Genomic DNA, 20,253 nt, shown 5'->3' on the forward strand with positions numbered 1-20,253 from the left:
CTTTGTGTTGAACTTCAATGAGCCAAGAATGCAAAGGTGTGTGCAGTGTGGATGACATAATGGGGTAAGCCTAATTCAAGATTCATAATTCAAGATTCATAATTCATGTTCTCCAGTTACACTAGAAACATGCATTTTCACACAGATTTACTTAATCGATACATGTACACCGATAAATCACCATTAGGACTTCAACGGCGCCTTCTATATGCATGAAGTGGTGACCTGTGTGTTTACGAATTCTACAGGTAGGGGCCAGAGGTTATTACAGTAAGGGATTAAATAGAAATTACAGTGTGGGAGGGCCAGTATTTTTTAAAATGGCACAATGCATAAAATAGTAACCCTTCAAGAATGTTTTGAAGGAAAAAAGTAACCCTCCCCAATTTTCATGGGCAACTGAAACTGGTTACTGATTTGTAGGCCTAGTGGTAAAATCGACATCAAAGGTCACTTGCAAAATGAACATTTTGTCAAAAAAACTTCTCTCTAATACTTGCCCTGTTCCACCAAAATTCAGACTTCTGGCTCTATTGGCTAACCAATAATTAGATATGTGCATAATTAATGATGTACAAGACGATGTAAGGGTCAAGGGTCAGAGACAACCCAAAAATTTGGGTGTGTAATTTGGTTTCATACCAGTCATTCTTCAAAAGACAGCAGTAAAGGACTCCTAGATAGGATAAGATAAAGCCATAGCTTTGCTTCAGAGGTGTTAGGCAGGTCAAATGTCATAGAAAATTAGGAAAAATAATATTTTAAAAATCTGCTCTTGACAGGGCCTGTTACCTTGAAATTTGGCACATAAGAACCTGGTTCTATGATCTACAAAGTATTTGTGGAGAAATTGATAATTTTGATGCCAATGAGGCCAGTTTTAAAGTTAAAATCCACGATGGTCGCAAGAGAAGGGGTCTAACATTATTGAATGGATTGTGACATAGGGAGAGGGGCACGGTTTGTTGCTCATTTTAATATTGGGAAGGTCACTTTTTGAAGGGACACTTTTGTAAAAACATCGGCCCTCCCTCCCCATAATTTCTTTCCGGTCCCGCTATATGTACCGTAGAATTACTTCATGCGTATAGATAGAAGGCACCGTTGAAGCCCTAATGATGATTTATCAGTGTATATGAATCGAAAAAGTCAATTGGAGTGAAAATGCACCTGTTTCTAGCTTAAACTGCAGAACATGAATCTTGAATCGTGAATCTTAAATTAGGCTTACCCAACATTGATAACTTGGTGGTCAAATAAGCTTAATGATAGTGTTATTGAAGTGTTTCTTAGGACATCAACATTACGTTTGAAACAACAACAACAACAACAACAACAACAACAACACAGTAATTATATTCATTTAATTTTATTTGTAAACAACACAAACGACAACACGACTAATATATACATAAACAACAACACAAACAACAACAACCAGATTATTGGGTTCCCTGTGTTTCTAAAAGAAAGGGCAGGTAAGTACATGTTACTCGTAGTAGAAACTTGGCTTTTATTCAAAATGATTTCACACAACCAGCCTGGAGAAATGGAGAATTATTCTTTGAAAGAATTATTTTATTTGTCCCCTGCCAAGTTTGAGCTATAGGTATCACTTTATAAGTTACTATTTTGCTAAACACTATTATCTAGACCATGGTATCTGTCTGGATGTAACACAAAGGTTGAAATTTGAGACTGCCAGCGAGAATATACTTTATTTCTGTGTTATACGCTAGAGAAAATACATTTTAGTCACGTGATCTCAGAGATTTCCATGGCAATCTACAGAAAGGGTCTGTATACTGTGAAGATAAGCACTCAAGCTACGCATTCCTCTTTATATCGACAATGTTCGTTCCTTGGGGTTGAATTTTCGTTGGATGATGGTTACTTACAAGGACAGTTAGTATAGTCTATAAAACATTCGATGATTATTGTTTACTATTTTTAATGCCAACAATAATTTATTATTCTACTCCCCATAGCGCGTTGAGATACACATTATTCAGCTTGTCTACTCAGCCCGTACATGCTGTACATGCACAGATTGCATCGTATTGTAGATGAGTGAATACTGGGTCCCGACCGCAGTGCATTTTACACAAATATACGTTGATGTTGACAAATAGTGGATATTTCAACATATTTTGGGGAGTAGAACAGGAACTTACGATCGACAAAAAATAATGAAAATTGAAATCATTAAAAGTTAGTGTTACTGTCCCTTTCTCCTTTACGGTGCTCAAAGTACGGAGAAAAGAGCTTTTGCAGAACACAAACGCTGATATAATATAATAGCAATCCCCTTCGCAGCCAGGTATAGGCTCGATTTGGACACGATGCGCTTCATAGCTCGCCGTTAGACGTCGTGGCTGTATTTTCACATTTTTTATCTGATTAGGTTAGAGGCAGAAGTACAAGAAAGTACAGATAAATCTCCTATACGGGCGTCGGGGTTATATGTCGCGCCTTGCACTACAATATCCTGAATATTTTTGGGGTATTTCCAACTGCTACCCCATAACAAAGAGCAGACTCTAAAATAGAAAATAAAAGAAAGAACTAGTCAAAGACATATTGATAAACTTTTAGTTAAACCTGAATCAAATACTCACAGATTATACCTGTATAGTACGTATAGTCGTTTCAAGTGTAGCTCAACAAGTAATGATTGCGTGACCTTGACCTGGTATGTCTTTAAGTGTCAGTTAATTGTCCGAGTTCTTCGAGTGTTAGGGCAGATCATTGCTATGAGACTGTGATGATGTAATTATGAAATGCTTTTACGCCTGGAACACATTTCTGTATTGTAGTTGAACCTATATGAAAATTGTATCGACCATAGAATGAGCAAACAGCCTCTGCTATCAGAGACATTAAGATTGCAAATTCCGTAGGGTCTCTTTGTCTATAGAACAGACAAAATGGTATTCTCAAGATCAATGCCTAGGACAGAATTATGAAGACGCTAGACTAAGAAAGTCAGCCCTTCCTTCTAAATAGTTTAACCTTGTTTTCTAATTGGCTCTATATATGTTATGTCCTTTTGATTCCACTTTAAATTGTTATTTCCTCTTCAATCTGTGAAACAAATGGAAACGTGTATTTAACGACAAGAAAATTAATTGAATGTGATGATCAGTGTAAACATAAAGTGCACAATCCTAATGCTAAGGTTTTTGTCTCGAGTTCTTTTCACTTTCTTAGCGCTCACATGATATAGTATCATTATGAAGTAAAGTACAATTACCTGAATGAAATTGACAGAAATAAAGCGATATTATTAAAATATTTTTACCATAGCGAAGGAGCAAACCAATGATTTTTGAATTATACAACAATTCCGTAACAGACTTTGGCGGGAATAATATTAATAGGATAGAAAATTAGAAAATGTCATAATTCATATAACAGTTTCAAATTTGACACTGATGAAAGTGGTGATTTAATTGTCATCAATCAGGTCCATTCTAATAACAGGATCCTTACCATCGCTGGGTTGTACGTTTCCATGTTCTGGGCAAGCAAGATAGTTCCTTCTGCGATTGTCGATGCAATTACTACAAACAGTCCTACAACCACATGCAAGACTTTTGTCAGCTGAAAATGTCATAAACACATTTTGTGAGAATTTTCGATGAAAATAACGAATTGTATTAATGAAATCGGGAAAGCGGAATATGTGGTCTTCAATATAAATCATCTATACTTCAGACAACGCGACGTGATGAAGAAGACGACTGAGTAATGAGCAAAAAGTGGTAATTCAATTGTTGCTAAGATTCATTTCGAGGCTCTACAACAAAATTTTGTTCCTATGGAATCCATGCCAATCTGAAAAGAAGATCAGTTGTCAGATGGCACAGTCGTCACTGGAAAACGTTTACTTTTCGTCTACTGCTTGAGTTTAGTAATAAGAAACGCTTTGGTATCGTCTGTGAAATTAGCCAGTGCTTAATTCAGTAAAAAACATTGATGAAAATTCCTTATTAGGGAATACGCAATTACAACGAACTATTTCACCATCGTCAATTACCATAGAATGATACCCTTTCATATTAAAGTAAAAATCGATTGGAGTGACATTTGAATACAGTACACTTACACAAAGGGCTCGTCAAACACATGCAACACTTCTCAGAGCTTGTCGAACAGAACAAAGTGACTCTGTGTTCCATTCTCAGTTCCTGTAAGAAAGATACGTGATCCAAAGATTAATCTCTTGAATTAAAAACTTCCCATTTTTGGAGTGACAAAATTTGTTGCATTGACGAACTATATGGCACAAGTTTGAAAAATATCAGATTTATCACTCTGCCATTTATAGATAATGGATTAAGTCGATGGGTACAGTATATGTGTTTTTCAGTAACGCTTTTGGTATAACACGATTGGAACTAATTTGGGATAATTTGATTTTCATATTTTTCCAGTTTCTCAAAAGTGTTAGGTGCCTTATAGCTGAATGTTGCAATATCACAAATTACTCATAAAAACAAGTGCGTAATGTAAAAAAGAAAAGCAGATGAGATTACATTTGTAGATTAAATCGACATTACTTTACATGACTATCCAATTATCCCAAATAAGTTCCAATCGCGTTGTATCTTTATTAAACTGAATCACCTAAACTGCAGTTTACGACGTATTTGTTGTTTCAGTCTTATATTCCTTGATATCATTTTTTCAAACTTGTGCCATATAATTCGTCAATGCAACAAATTTTGTCACTCCAAAAATGGGAAGTTTTTAATTCAAGAGATTAATCTTTGGATCACGTATCTTTCTTACAGGAACTGAGAATGGAACACAGAGTCACTTTGTTCTGTTCGACAAGCTCTGAGAAGTGTTGCATGTGTTTGACGAGCCCTTTGTGTAAGTGTACTGTATTCAAATGTCACTCCAATCGATTTTTACTTTAATATGAAAGGGTATCATTCTATGGTAATTGACGATGGTGAAATAGTTTGAAAAAATGATATCAAGGAATATAAGACTGAAACAACAAATACGTCGTAAACTGCAGTTTAGGTGATTCAGTTTAATAAAGATACAACGCGATTGGAACTTATTTGGGATAATTGGATGGTCATGTAAAGTAATGTCGATTTAATCTACAAATGTAATCTCATCTGCTTTTCTTTTTTACATTACGCACTTGTTTTTATGAGTAATTTGTGATATTGCAACATTCAGCTATAAGGCACCTAACACTTTTGAGAAACTGGAAAAATATGAAAATCCAATTATCCCAAATTAGTTCCAATCGTGTTATACCAAAAGCGTTACTGAAAAACACATATACTGTACCCATCGACTTAATCCATTATCTATAAATGGCAGAGTGATAAATCTGACATTATCTGATTATTGTCCTTTGAACATATATGTGTCCGAATTGAAAATAGGTAGAATGGCTTACCTCTAATTTCTTGCAGATGACATCCAGCTTTTGTCTTTTCTTTCTGTTTCTTTTCAGACAAGACACGATGATCTTGGCAAATTCCTCTTTTACAGTCTCTGGCCAAGCCTATACAACAGAATAACTTACATCTATTAAACATATGTATACATACACGTTTGCGTGTTTACATACACGTGCGCATATATACCAGCATAAAATTACACATACCAGTATACAATTATACAAACATACATACATACATACATACATGCATGCATCCATACATACATACATACATGCATGCATGCATGCATGCATGCAAGCATGCATACATACATACATACATACATACATACATACATACATACATACATACATACATACATACATACATACATACATACATACATACATACATACATACATACATACATACATTAATACATTAATACATACATACATTAATACATACATTAATTCATTCATTCATTCATTTATTCATTATTTCATTTCAAATCCATTCAGGAGTACCCACCACATGCCTTGAAGTATCAGCTTTTTTCACCAAATCTCTTCCAGTCACATCCTCAAAGAATCCTTCATCTTCCCACTGATTATGAACAAAGTCACCGGAATCATCATCTGCAGTTTCACTTGCAAGTACACCAGTCAACAATTCAAGTAACACTAAAGACAAAATAAAAATCATCAATAAGTGTTCTGTAAATTGGCGATTTCTCGGTCGAGTTTTTTGTTTTCGAGAGGTAGGAAGATATGTTATTTTTGCGGAAGGGTGTACATATTCAGATATACTTCTCCACATTTCATTGTCATTAAAATAGTTTATACTTTTTTAAACATCGATTCGTGTAATATCAAACAAAGGATGTCTCAACAAAATTACAAATATATATATATATATATATATATATATATATATATATATATATATATATATATATATATATATTTATAAATAATCGGTTTGATAGATAAGGCAAGAAATGTTCTTACGATCTTTCCTTCTTTGATAGGTTTGATCATTACATAGTTAATGTGTAATGTCCACTTACTTGACTTTGTAACATTACTGGTCCCTACTTTTACCATTTCTCTGGACCTTATTGGTCCCTATACCTTTACCATAACTGTAGACCCTACTGGTCCCTACCTTTACCATAACTGTAGACACTACTGGTCCCTACCTTCACTACAACTGTAGACAGTACTGGTCCCTACCTTTACCATAACTGTAGACATCACTGGCAGCATCGTAATAACCTGGTGGTTTGTTCACCAGTGAAGGATCGCTGTATCCTAATGTACCACATAAGAACGTCTGAAAACCTTAATGAATAAGAATTGCCATTAGCAGGTCCCAAGATCAGAATAACAGTTCGTGTATATCATTATGCACATAACGTGATTTTTAATATTTAGTAAACTTATTTACAATCATGACTGCGATTACACGCTTACCACACGATAGAGCAACGAGTGATTGTCTGTTTCTAAATTGCATGACATGTCATTTATACGGTACTGTATACGCACTTTTCACTATGGTTTGAGAACGTGCACAACGAACGATTTTGTTCTTCTTTTTTGATTTACACTGCAGTCGAAGGAAAAACGAGAGTTGATTACTAATTCAATGCAGATGCTTCATATTGAGTGACCACCAAATGTTTTCTCACCAGTTCTCGATTTATACATTTTTTCTTTCGGTATTTCTCTAGTCAGTCCTGTATCTCCTAAATATGGCCACCACTTGTCATCGAGTAGAATATTGGCAGATTTTATGTCCCGGTGAAAAATCTTTGATGGTCTGAAAACAATAAAAATAGTAAAATAGGTGCAAGGGTTCAACATTGGCAAGCTTTTCTTAAAACTTCACCAAGCCTTTGAAAAGATTCCAACATTGTGATATATTCATATGAAAAGATCAAATATTATTAAAAGCACACCATTTTAACTTTATCGCTGCACTAGATAACTGAATAACGGGCATATAGCTGTGATGCATGACTCTTTAATTCCAGAACTTACCTTAATTCTGTGGGCGTATGCAGGCATGATATAGCTTTCCCAATACCAATAGCTATGACCAGTCTCTTCTGCCATGTCAACTCTTGGTTCTTTGCTTTCAGCTGATAAGACAGATCTCTATTCTCCATGTAAGGATACACGATACATCTGTAAGAGTACAGTAATTAAATATGTGACAAAGCGTTGCACTAACATTGTTCACTTGTCCAGATACTTCTGTAATTGAACTAACTTTAATTTACAAAGCGAATATGTTGGTGTCAGTATCTCCTTCTAAAAGGTTTTGTTTTTGAAACTTGCACAATGACTTTTTACTGTAATCTCGTCCGTTCCAAAAGACCTTCCTCTTAAAGTCAGGCCACGTACGACGACGCCTAGTGGAAACTCACCCATCTTCCTCACAGACAGCGAACACAGGCAGTATGTTTGGATGCTTCACGGTAGCGACGGTCTTTTCCTGTGAAAACGTGAGAGAGAAAATCGTTTTATGCGCAGGAAACTAGATCATGGATGGGAAGACACTGAAAATGATCAAATACATATCAACTATTCGTGCTGACTTGTTGAAATAACACTTTCCTCAAAGACTCGGTAGGCCTATATGAAGGGAAAGCAATTTCTAAGCAGACCGTCCATCAAGCCTAATTCACTTTATTTGATGACACCGATAGTTTGTTGTGCATGGTGGATATCAGTTGAACACTTTGTATTTGTGTGCTATATCCTATGTGTGGTAAGAAAAGCATAAGTCGTCATTGAATTCTGATGTCTTACCCTATTGTACTCACTGCTACCGTGGTCTCCGGATTTATCCAGGACTTTCACGGCCACTTTCTCTCCCTTGTGAGGACCTCTGTATGGAAATATACCTGTGAGAAAAATAAGACAATTCGTGAAAAATTTCCGAAAGATTCTTCGTTCCTGTACTGAACTTTCAACTGAAGTATAGTACTCACGCTGGGTGAAATGTTTCTAAAATACAAATAAGCACACCAGATTGTAAAACGTCTAAAACTACACGATAAGTTACCTTTGTAAACAGGTCCAAATGCTCCATCATTGGAGATAAGTGTTGCCCGTTTGTTGGTTACCACTTCGATCTGTTCACTTGACAGTAAATAAGCACCACTCTCGGTATCGACAAGTGGTGGTTCAACCTCACAGGAAATCCTATCGTCTTCGGGACCTCGTTGAAGATGTTCTCGGCATATTTTAACATCTGTATCTCTACGAGATGACGCTACTTTCTCAATATTCTCGGTAAAATCACTTCGCAAATCGTCACTCTTCAGGCTCGACCCAACAGCTGAGTCTTCACTAGTCATGGATGGGCTTGGAGAAGTTTCTGTTACTTTTAGTAAATTCTCACTAGATAGCTTGCAAGGTGGTGCCTTCAAATGGTCTAGTTCTACTCCTGGCGCTCCTAGAGGCCGTGGCTCACTTGAGTGTGAATCACTGGAAGATCCCCTCATTCTTCCGTCAGTGTCCTCGGCATGGTCTTCATTGAGAGTCGTCTTATCGGCAATGCCTCGACTAGTAATGGTTGTTTTGTCCTTCTCACCAATCTTCATTTCGCCATGAAGGTCGTCCTTGCCATGGTAGCGTGGCGGTATTTTCCGAGCTCCACTGGCCACAGGACCCTTGCACGGTTGATCGACATCGAAACCCACCCTGTGTTTGGATTCTGGTGATTCAACTGTTGGACTGATGGGATAGTCATCCTGGTATTTCATTCCAGGGACAATTTCTTCGCCCTCTTCAGACCCGTCGCCTTGACCTCTCATTATACCTGGTTTATCTGGTTTCTGAGGCTTTTGCGGTTGACGCAGAGTATGTCCGTCCGTTTTCGATGATTGCATCTTCACAAGACGATTTATGAGTTCTTCTATACGAAGCTGTTTAGAGACAACAGACAAAAGGCTACATGAGCGACGCGTAAGATGCATGAAACATGAAACAGATTAATTTGTTCTTAATTTATTTTTGTAAATGCTTTTGCATCGAGAACTGTAATTTCCGGCGAAGACATCTGTATACTTCAGTATGTATATGTTTATAAATGCTCTCTCTCTCTCTCTCTCTCTCTCTCTCTCTCTCTCTCTCTCTCTCATGGCAGATACATTTGATGATATAATTATCTCATTCTATTCAACACAATACAATACAATCGACGAATACTACACGTATAATCAAAACAAAACTTAAGGTGACACCGTATGCCAAAGGAAATCAGAAACATTGCTTATCATAAAATCTGGTCAAAATACAGTTGTCCGTACATATTTGTTTATACTTTACATGGTTTGATGATTCTTATTGTGGTAAGAATGTTTAAGGTGAACACAGGTCATCCAGGACAGATCATCCAGGAATGAACTAATAATAATAAGTCTCTTATATCTCACTATTCAATCTTCCGTCATGACTAAATAACCAAGCACCTCAAAAGTTCACTCAAACACACTGCATTACAGAAAATCATTAAATATGTAAATATGCGATTCATCAGTATGTCCTGGTTGTTAAACTTTAAATACGGGCAAAACTAAATGTGACAAATATGCTTTTGAACTTCAATCAAATTCAGTGTGTATTCAAAATTAGTATATGGCCATATTGCGGAATTTCATTGAATTCGCTATTAATGAATATTTCATGGTTATCAAAGTTTCAGCATAAGCAAATCTAGATATGACAAACTTAGCAGAAGTCTCACAAAATTCAGCTTTGATATAAGTGCTACATAGTGCAGTTCATGAACTCGAAAAATGAATATGAGCTAACAATTAGAATACTAAGTTTTACACAGAGAAAGACATTGTTCGCGACATTGGACACCTTTAGGCCCTTCGGCACGCGATGTCCAAAACTCTTAGATTTCTGTAAATCACCTTCGGAAACCCTCTGACGACCCTCATAACATTTTCTTCGGGAAATCCCATGTCTACTAATTTTCGAATTTTTTCTTCACGAGACCCAATGTCTTCTTCCACTCTCTCCATTCTGTAACTTTCAGATCTAACTGTAGATGGGTTAAAATGATGAAAATTAACCAATTACAATATTGTTGCCATTCAAGAGGCGAAACTTCTTTAGCTTTTATGTGAAAACCTCATTTCATGCATTTGTAAGAGAAGATACGATGGAGAATTGCGAATGGTACCATGACGGAACATGAGAATTGTCGCCGGTGACAATTTGCCCGACATTAGGTGCCCAAATGGCTCTAGTGATGAGGTAAATACTCACATTCGGTCTTATGTATCTTTATCGCATTCCTTTCAAACAAGGAAGCTAATTCGGTTTTTACTTTCTGATATGATTTTAAATTATTGTTTTTCTTGAAGAAAACTTATTCTTGCGAAAACCCACGAATTGCACGATTATTGCTGGTTCCACTTTAGGATCACTTCTTTTTCAGTCCCTATCAATCACCAGGGTTAGTTTTGTGTGATGAAAATTCGTATGCAACGCTTTGTTTGTGTATCTTTGTTTTTCTTTGCGATATTCTGCCTTTGTGTCTCCAAAGACATCTATGTTAACGTTGTTTCCATACCTATATGCAAATCAATGTTGGGCGGTCCAGCTGGAGGAGGTCCGTATTTACGGAGTACCTCCTTCATCTGATTGACAAGTCCCATTTGCACGTGACCACCATGGATGTTAATTGTCGTTGGTCTGGCGTCATATCCAGGTCTAACTGTATCCACTTCCATTCCTACCGGGATACACAGAGCAGAAGTTAAGTCTTAATTTATTGTTTTACTCTGCGTAACAATGACTCTAGCATTTATGTTTTCCTAAAACCGCCATGTCGATATTAAATTGTTCCTGGTTTGGTTCATTACTTATCTTAATATATAGTGCATATCCATACCATTGCCAAAATAAATTTGTAAAATAAACAGAGACTTAGGTCTGTATCTGAATTCAAATGTCGTCAATAAGTATCGGTATTAAACACAGTAGAGCTTGAGAGACAAGGTGAATATTAAAGAAAAAGAAAACCACAAGAGATTTTGGGGTTTCTTCAAAAGTAAAACGAAATTTAAAAATATTCCGAATCAAGTTAAACTCAATGCCAAGACAGCCACCCAGCCAAACGAGAAAGCAGAACTTTTCAATGATCACTTCAAGTCCATTTTTACTTCTCAACCTATGAATCGGACTTATCCTGCAATTTCAGTTTTCCAACATGCTGGTCTTGGCAGTATTAGCATTTCGATCGGTGAGGTCGAACATGTTTTAAACCATCTGGATACAAACAAAGTCAGCGGGCCTGATGAATTACCAGCCCGAATTCTCAAAGAGTGCTCACATGAATTAGCACCTTCATTGTGTTTACTATACAACAAATCGATAGAAACAGGTGCCCTACCCGATGAATGGCTGTCAGCTAAAAATGTTATTCCGGTGCACAAAAAGTCTGACAAATCAAACGTCATTAACTACAGGCCTGTTTCCTTGTTGTGTATTTGTAGCAAAGTTTTCGAGAGATGTATTTTTAACTCCATTTATCCACATATTGAACCATTTCTCCATCATATGCAACATGGTTTCACTAAAAGACGTTCCACGACTACACAACTAGTACAAATATTTCATCGTGTAGGGAAAATCCTTGATCGGTCAGGGCAAGTCGATAGAATATATCTCGACTTTTCAAAGGCCTTCGATTCCGTGGGGCACATGACCTTCTTATCCACAAAATCAAATCTTTCGGCTTTCATTGAAATTCACAGTGGTGTAATGTATCGTCCGGAGTACCCCAGGGTTCAATACTGGGGCCAATGTTGTTCCTTTTATACATTAACGATTCACCAGACCATGTTAGTTCAAACACAATGGTTGCACTTTTTGCAGATGACTCCAAATGTATCAATGAAATCAACGACATTTCTGACTGTCTAAAACTGCAAAGTGATATCAACAATTTAGTATCATGGAGTGAGAAATGGAGCATGCTTTTCAATGCTGAAAAATGCAAGCTCCTTACCATTAGTAGAAAACGCAACCCTATTACCTATACTTATTCAATGCGAGGTGTTTCCCTAGAAAAAGTTGACAGCATCCGTGATCTTGGAGTCAAAGTTTCTTCAAATATGTCTTGGGATAAGCATATCAATATATCTGTTACAAAAGCAAACCGCATGCTGGGACTGATTAAACGTACATGTGGCCACACCTGTTCCACTAAAATGAAACTCCAACTGTATTTATCCCTTGTCCGTAGTATTCTTGATTATTCATCCCAGTCATGGGCTGTCACGACTAAGCAATCATTGCTACATCTTGAAGGTGTCCAAAGGAGAGCCACAAATTCATATTCTTGGATATCCCCAGGAGATGAATTACAAAGAGCGTATGATTAAATTGAATTTGCTCCCGTTTAGCTACAGGAGAGAATTAAATGACTGTGTCTTTTTAGCTAAATGTTTTATTGGTATGTGTGATTTAAATTTAAGCCAGTTTGTCACATTTAAATCTCCTGATGACACTTCCATGAAGATGCCACTTTTTAAAACTGAATGTTTTCGTCACTCGTTTTTTAACAGAGCTTTTTACTCGTGTAGTGTTATGCCCTTTGATGACAAATCTTCAACGAGTGTTAGGTCATACAAGTCTATTTTATTAAAACATTACACGAGTCTGTTTAACAATACATTTTATCCTAATAACACTTGTACTTGGGTTGGAAAGTGCCACTGTAAAAATTGCCGTCTCTGTTAATTTCTCTGTTTTGTTTTGTTTTGTTTTGTTCTGTTTTGAATTTTTTTTATATATTTTTATTATTATTGTTATATTCTGCGTTTGTCTTTTCTGTTTTTAATTTTGTATGTGTAACTTGTTAAATGTGTGCTTTTGTGGAGGGTTGCTTTTGTGTAGGTGTTGATCACCTGTGCGACTCATCCTGACTTTATGTCAAAGCTGAATAAATAAAAATAAAAACCTCACGGCTAAAGTGCTTGCTTAACAGAAATAGAGAAAATTAGGCAAACTCAAATAGTTCTCATAACGATGAAATTACCAATTTTGCCATGACAGAGATGATCACCAAATCATCATTTTAAAAGTAAAATGCAGCGCATTTCTAAGTAAGTTTCCAAATATACATAGTAAAAGTATGAACTAATGACAAAACGTCTGGACGAACGTACTGAGAAAGCATTAAAACAGTTCGTATGTGTAACAAACGTTTCTGCAAGATTGTTGTTCATCGAAGCCTGAAAACTGTATTATCTTCGATATTTCTATCTGATTTGCTTTGCATAGAAATGAGAACATGCCAATAATTCTCAGGAATTCCTAGACCCTCTGAACACCCTTTGTATTTCATGTGCCTCATTTCATTCCTTGCCTCTGCAATTAATTATGCTCGTTCCCTAATTTACATACGATATTCAGTAAATGAATTGATTTTCAAAATTGACTGTTGACGCCACGGCCATACTATTGTATTCATAAGAAAATGTCATGCAGTAATACAAGGCAAAACGACATTAGTACTTGCCTAAGAAATCGGCTAAACAATCAAGGAATACTATAAGATGATCGAATGACTCTGCCATCTTTCTTAATTCACCTCGTTCCCGGATAAGTTCTTGAACATCACCATCCTTCATCAACAATGAACTGCGCAAGGAAATAACAAAAAGCCACCATCATTGTAGAGTTTGATTGTGGTATGTCAACTTCGTTGTTTTGCCGTAAAAAGGACGGACAACATTGTCAAAAAGTGATGTGGTCTAAATATTGCATCAGAATGTTTAACTTTATCACAGTATCAATGATAAAGGTCCGCATTTCATTTTCCTAGACTTTACTGACTTCCCTAAACATTAAAATTAAAGTAAGTGGAAGTAAGACCACACTCGAGTTAACAATATTGCGATCTCATTACGATGGTTTGGAATACATCAACATCCTAAATAGTCTCGGTTACCCAGACTCCTCTGCGCTTCCGCTGCGCTACTCGTCTCGCCCTAGCGGAAGCGCAGAGGAGTCTTGGTAACCGAGACTACATCCTAAAATGTTGTTGAAGAATCTATCATACGTACAACAGACTTTCCTCATCCTCGTCCCCGGGTTCTGATTCCTTGAGTTCATTATGCTCCCACAGAATATCTATGACGTCAAATCTCCCCATCTTCTGGAAACACTCGTATAGCTGTCCAAGTGTTGCACTCTCATCGAACTGGTAGAAGATCAGTAGTTTAGAAGTTGGATCATGTTTTCCTTGCTCGAGACGCATTATTTTTTCATCGTCCAACTCCACTAATTTACGAGCCAAGAGTTTCCAATCCGACCCGACTGGATGTTTTGGTGTCAATACTTTAGCGATGGCTTCAGTACAGTCTACTGAAAGCGAATTCTCTTGTAATTTTCGACCCAAGTTTTTCGGTGTTCTATCTTTCCTAACTTCGACATCACCGGATGCTTCGGCGTAGTAAGGCTGCTTCTCTGCATGTTTCATCAGGGCATCCATTGCATCTTGATGATCCATAAATCCAAGGGCGCGGTATACAGTGCCCCACGTTGGGTTTGGGGACATAGTTGTATACGTAATAATCACGTATTCAGTAGGACTTTTGCTGTCATGCTGACTTCCTTTTGCGATCACCTTTTGATTATATTCACCGATGCCAAGGAAGGTGGCAAACATTTGCCAACCCTTGGTTTGGTCGTCTGTATCAAGAAATGTCCCCAACAGATTCACCATTTCATCTCCTAAGGGAAGTTTTCTCAAATCTGCGGTGAATAGATTTTCAAAATTTCAGCAACAGAGAAATATACGAAATGTTTCCCTCAGGTAAACTGTGTCTTCATTTCTCAACTTGTTGTTTCCCAACAGATTAGTTTCCCCATACCCGCTTTTTTTCCTTAGTATGATATAAACAAATTTACAGTAAACAGTGGCATTTGTATGATTCTAGCTGGGTTTTTAATTCTTTTATGCAAAATTTTTCGAGTCTAACTCCCAAGACTGGATGATCAATCAATTAGACTGTGGAAGGCTGAAACATGCGATACACGACACGCGACATTGACGCAGCGCTGCAGCGTATCGCCCGACGCCAATGCCCGAGTGCATCCTGTATGGTATTTTCGTGATAACCTCATTATTATACATCTTATATTCGTGACTGGGGCATAAAATTAGCCGATAACCGTTTTCGTACAATGTCAACGATTTTCTTTCCGTTCAGCGCAAGAGCGAACACTATCTTGTACGTGCTCCCAACTAGTTAAAACTAGACGTACTGAGGCACGCGACTCAGTCTGGCAAGGGTCACTTGCAACCGCTCAAAGTGAACGCGCAGATGCAGCCGGGGAATGCAATGCAAACGTGGATGCGTGCGGGGCATGGGGCGCCTGGAATCGGGCGTTTTAGCCCAAGCAAAATTATATTGTACTCGATGGTATATGTTTAACTTCATGAATGATTAACTACTAAACACAGTAACCCAGTAATCATGGATAGTTAATCCATGAATTCCACAGGTTTGGTTGCTGTGCATGTATTTGTGTTTGTGTTTGTGTTTGGTGTTATCATTCGACTTTTGAACTAGATCCCAATAGCAATAAGATATACGCCTCTGTTAACATTTTCCATCATCCAAATGGAGCATATTTCAAGCATTTATCCTTAAATCAGTGCAAGCGACACGCAAATTAACAGTAGCAGGGTTCCACCGATGTTTTCCGGTTACGCTAGCTCTGCATGGCAGGGCTGTGTGTCACCGGCGTTATGCGGCCTGGCCGTATAACGCCGGTAACGCACATAACAGCCCTGCCACGCAGAGCTACAGTTACGCCAAAATCGACCAACTTCCCTATCGACGAGATTCGGATGTGAACGCTGAACGAGTGTCGCTTTTTTAATTGACTCATTTCATTGTGGTTTTCTAGTGAACCTTTTCCAGGGCACCATTTGCCCTACGACCTTTCATGAGAGTTTGTAATGTACCAATCAGTTTATCAGAGCTTAGACATTTGTGAAGCTGACGCATAAGAATTCAAGTTCAGCCAAATTTTGTATTTTTCTCTCGGAACTTAGCTCCTTCGATATCCTATGGAAGTAGCCTTTTATTCTGATGTTAATTTCTGTCAATTTCAAAGTTATTAACGTGTACCACATCAATTTATCTGTGTGCATGTTCTAAAAGATCTAGAATTGTCAGCATATTTTTAATTCTTTTGGTAATTATTAATTCTCGGTGGAACGATGGAAAGTACGGCTGGCAAACTAGGAGGGGGGAATGGTTGGTTAGTGTAAACAACATCAATACTCAAGCCGTAGTCACCTCTCCTGATTATTATCTTGATATTACCTCATTCCTCAAAAGTGACAGACAGGACAGATTTGCAAAATAACATTATTTTTTTAGATTTAACACTTGTTGCGTCAAATCGAAGCGCAGTTTTATTATCGATTCATGCAAGGGGTTCCGTATTTGAATTTCCCATACCCTGTCTTTTAACATAAAGTCTCAAATTCATGCTTGAAATTTGCTCTATGCAAGTTAATATCATTCTTATCACTATACACTGTAATGACATGAGCACAGCAAAGCTATGTATACCAACAAGGAAGAGAAACACTTACCCCAGTCAGCCATTTCAAGCTTCTCGCACGAAGGATTAGCCGCCATTGTTTTCAAAAAAATACTAAACGGATGGTACCTGGCAATGAAGGATATAGGTATTTTTCTCTTTGTAATGTATTATCTTCACCAGTAATAAACGATAGTTGCGTTCTACCTGGTATATTCGGCTGTCAGAAAAAAACCTTTGAAGTGTCACCACCCGCAATACGCTATAAGAATTCTTGTAAACAACATTATGAACACGTGACCCGGGGAAGACCTGGGTCATGTAATAGTAATGTTGACTAAATAAAGAAAAGTTACAATCATGAGCGAATTTTATCATTCGAGGATAAGTTGATATTGAAACACGATCTTGATCTGTACCTCGGACGATGCAAAGAATGGTTATTTCTAGGCACACATACGAGGACACTTGCTAGGTCACCGTCTATTTGATACCCGGATGTTCTTGTTTTTCAACATCGCAGAGGTCGCACAAACCGTCTGAACTTTTTAAACTATTCACCAACGGAAAACTACTGCCATGGACAAAGACTTATGGAAAGTCAGCGAAGGCAAACGATTTTCCAACCGCTTTAACCTATTACATGTAATCATGGCATGTATGGGTCATGTGACGAAGAAGAGGTCACTAGATTAAGACAACAAAGTTAAGGTGCCTTACGCCTATTGTAAAACGAAACTAATTCGTGGAATGATTATGCAAAGAGAAAGCTATTTAAAATAAAATAGAATGAAAACATTTGACTAGACTATACACATCCCCACATGTTACAAGTTTTGATAAGTGAAAGGGTGTCCTCTCTTAACACATTAACATGTAAGTAAATCATCCTATGTTAAACATATCTATAACTTACAAGATGGGATGAACTGATCATTAAATTATCAATGATGTTTACTTGTATTTTATTTATTTATTTAGACTTTTTTTATCTCGATAAACTATTGAGCCAGTGGCTCTTCTCACAGTGTTGAGAAATCATTAAAATATACAATATATACATTAAAAATTGCACACATCCATGAAGACATGAAAGGTAAAAAATACAATAGTACAAGAAACAAATGGACAATAAACAACATTACACTACTGAACATCTGTGTTACATAAGAAATGAAATTTACATTTGCCTTTAAAAGCCTGCAGTGAGGAACATGACTTTAAGTCAACCAGTAAACTGTTCCATAGTTTTGCACCACTGTATGTAAAACTTTTCTTTAAAAAACTTTGTTCTATGTTTTGGAATGTATAAATCTTCCCTGGCAGCAGATCTTGTATTCCGACTGTGAACATTATGTATCCTTTTAAAGACATTCAAATAATTTGGAGCTAAATTGTTTTGTAATTTATACATTAAAATTGATTCATGATATAAAACCCGTTTTCTAAATGACATCCAATGCAATGTACGTACGGAATAAAACATCACTAGAAGCATTAAAATCACAATCTAAAAGAATTCTCGCAACAGCTTTCTGGAGTCGCTCAATGCGCACTAAAAGTTTGATAGAACAGTGACCCCATATGTTGGAACAGTAATCAAAATGGGGTGAAATAAAACAATTATAAAAACTCATCATGGCCCTTTTAGTTAGAAAGGGGCGAATACGCTTGAGTTGAAGTAACTTAAATGCGATACTTTTACAAACAGAGTTAACTTGTTTTTCCCAGCTTAAGGTATTATCAATGATTATACCCAATAATTTATCATGTGTAACACACTCCAGTTGATCTCCATTACATAACACATTAATTGATTCATCTATTCTAGCTTTTCTTTGAGAAGTTCCAAGTTGTATTTGTTCTCAATTCGAATAATGGAGATTCACTCTTTGTTGCAATGTCGAAAGATATTTTGTCACGCCATATTCACAAGACGCAGACTGTCATGCAACAGAAGCATGCTCAGGTATCTTTGAATACGTAGCTAAATAAAAATGTCGTCACCTACTTTTGCGAGATTATTAATGTTCTTCAATGCTGTCGTGTCATCGTATTACCTGCTCTTAGTCACATAATAGGGCAGGACATGTTTCCATGTACCTGTCCTTCTTCAAGATCGGACTCAGTTCGTAAGTGCGTTTCGCTCAACGGTTTCTTTTATTCTTTATGAATGATTACCAATTTTTGAAGTTTGTGTTGTTGTCCTCTGAGGCTACACCATTGTAAACGTTTCGTTATTCGTCATAATCAGAGACACAATGATGCCCAATTTTATCCATGCAGCTAATCAAATATAGGATGACCCGACAAATCGCAACTATGCGAGGTATATTAGCATTCATTCATTTATGCAAATTATATTAACGAGCATTGTTTTGGTATTGAAATTTTATGCTAATGATTCTTTATCAATGTGGAATATTCATGTACCTCATTTCTTTCATTGCATACCCCCCTGCCAAAGAAACTGACCGTACTACCCTATCCCTCACAGTGACCATCTTCGGCTCCAGAGCTTAATATGACACTTGGTCTTTCAGTGATTGTTGTTCCCATCACATGGGCAGAAATGGATAACAAGTCCTCCATACTTCGATACAGAGACAAAGAGGTAAGACGTAACCAATGTTTTCATTTATTTCACGATCAAAATGTTCAGGCGATGGGAAAGTCTAAGAACTTACGGAAATGCAATTCATCACGTTAAAATATCTTGCCTCATCACCGGTAACCCTAAATTATGGTACTTAAATGACCGATACGTTGATCAAGAATGATATCCCTCAGTTTCTTTCTTATCGAACGATTAGAGTAACGGGCTTGTTGTTACACTATTACTCGTGTACATCGTATTTAATTCAGAGACTTAACAAGAATGACGGAAAATATATAAAAAACGTTTTACAGCTATTGGACTCTTAACCTTCACTAGCTTTAACATTTCATATATTTTGACATTCCCATCTCCTGAACATTTTGACCGTAAAATGATTGAAAATATTGGTTACACCCCATCTCCGTATCGATGTATTGAGGGCTCGGGTGTCACGCGTTTGTACCTGTGTGTGTGGAAAAGAACATCCTTAGCGTTGGAGCTGAAGATGGTCGAACGCACATCGTTACAGTCTAATCGTCAACGAAAGAGACAAAGGACGGCCTGTTTCTTCGAAATGTCGCATTGCCATAGAGTTGGATACAACTTGCTGCTGTCACCGATTTTATAGAATTGTTGGATTTTT

General features: G+C 37.1%; 1 protein-coding gene across 2 annotated transcripts; it reads right to left on the reverse strand.

Moving 5' to 3' along the window:
- Positions 1-2,185: 2,185 nt before the first annotated feature.
- Positions 2,186-17,309, reverse strand: LOC139148456 (uncharacterized). Of its 2 annotated transcripts, XM_070719916.1 has the most exons (16): positions 17,064-17,309; positions 14,515-15,205; positions 13,968-14,089; positions 11,013-11,174; positions 10,348-10,478; positions 8,487-9,351; positions 8,231-8,325; positions 7,846-7,913; positions 7,457-7,603; positions 7,105-7,235; positions 6,647-6,754; positions 5,943-6,094; positions 5,426-5,533; positions 4,109-4,190; positions 3,493-3,603; positions 2,186-3,084 (listed from the first exon to the last, which is right to left on the reverse strand). In XM_070719916.1, exons 1-16 carry the CDS (start codon positions 17,107-17,109, stop codon positions 3,080-3,082), a joined length of 3,024 nt encoding a protein of 1,007 aa, XP_070576017.1. In that variant the 5' UTR covers positions 17,110-17,309; the 3' UTR covers positions 2,186-3,079. The 2 variants fall into 2 exon arrangements, with proteins under 2 accessions (XP_070576017.1, XP_070576018.1); XM_070719917.1 differs by lacking the exons at positions 13,968-14,089; positions 14,515-15,205 and having other exon boundaries at positions 2,948-3,084; positions 17,064-17,230.
- Positions 17,310-20,253: the final 2,944 nt, after the last annotated feature.

The sequence above is a fragment of the Ptychodera flava genome, chromosome 13 (assembly GCF_041260155.1).
Source record: "Ptychodera flava strain L36383 chromosome 13, AS_Pfla_20210202, whole genome shotgun sequence".
NCBI classification, from domain to species: domain Eukaryota; kingdom Metazoa; phylum Hemichordata; class Enteropneusta; family Ptychoderidae; genus Ptychodera; species Ptychodera flava.

What these genes read in the sequence shown, in the direction of transcription:
- LOC139148456 (XM_070719916.1), bottom strand. Translation starts at nt 17,109, where the DNA reads ATGGCGGCTAATCCTTCGTGCGAGAAGCTTGAAATGGCTGACTGGG. An exon ending in GAGGATGAGGAAAGTCTGTT is followed by an intron (nt 14,090 to 14,514) that starts GTACGTATGATA and finishes TTCCTTGCGCAG; the next exon opens with TTCATTGTTGATGAAGGATG. An exon ending in CATACGCCCACAGAATTAAG is followed by an intron (nt 7,236 to 7,456) that starts GTAAGTTCTGGA and finishes TATTGTTTTCAG; the next exon opens with ACCATCAAAGATTTTTCACC.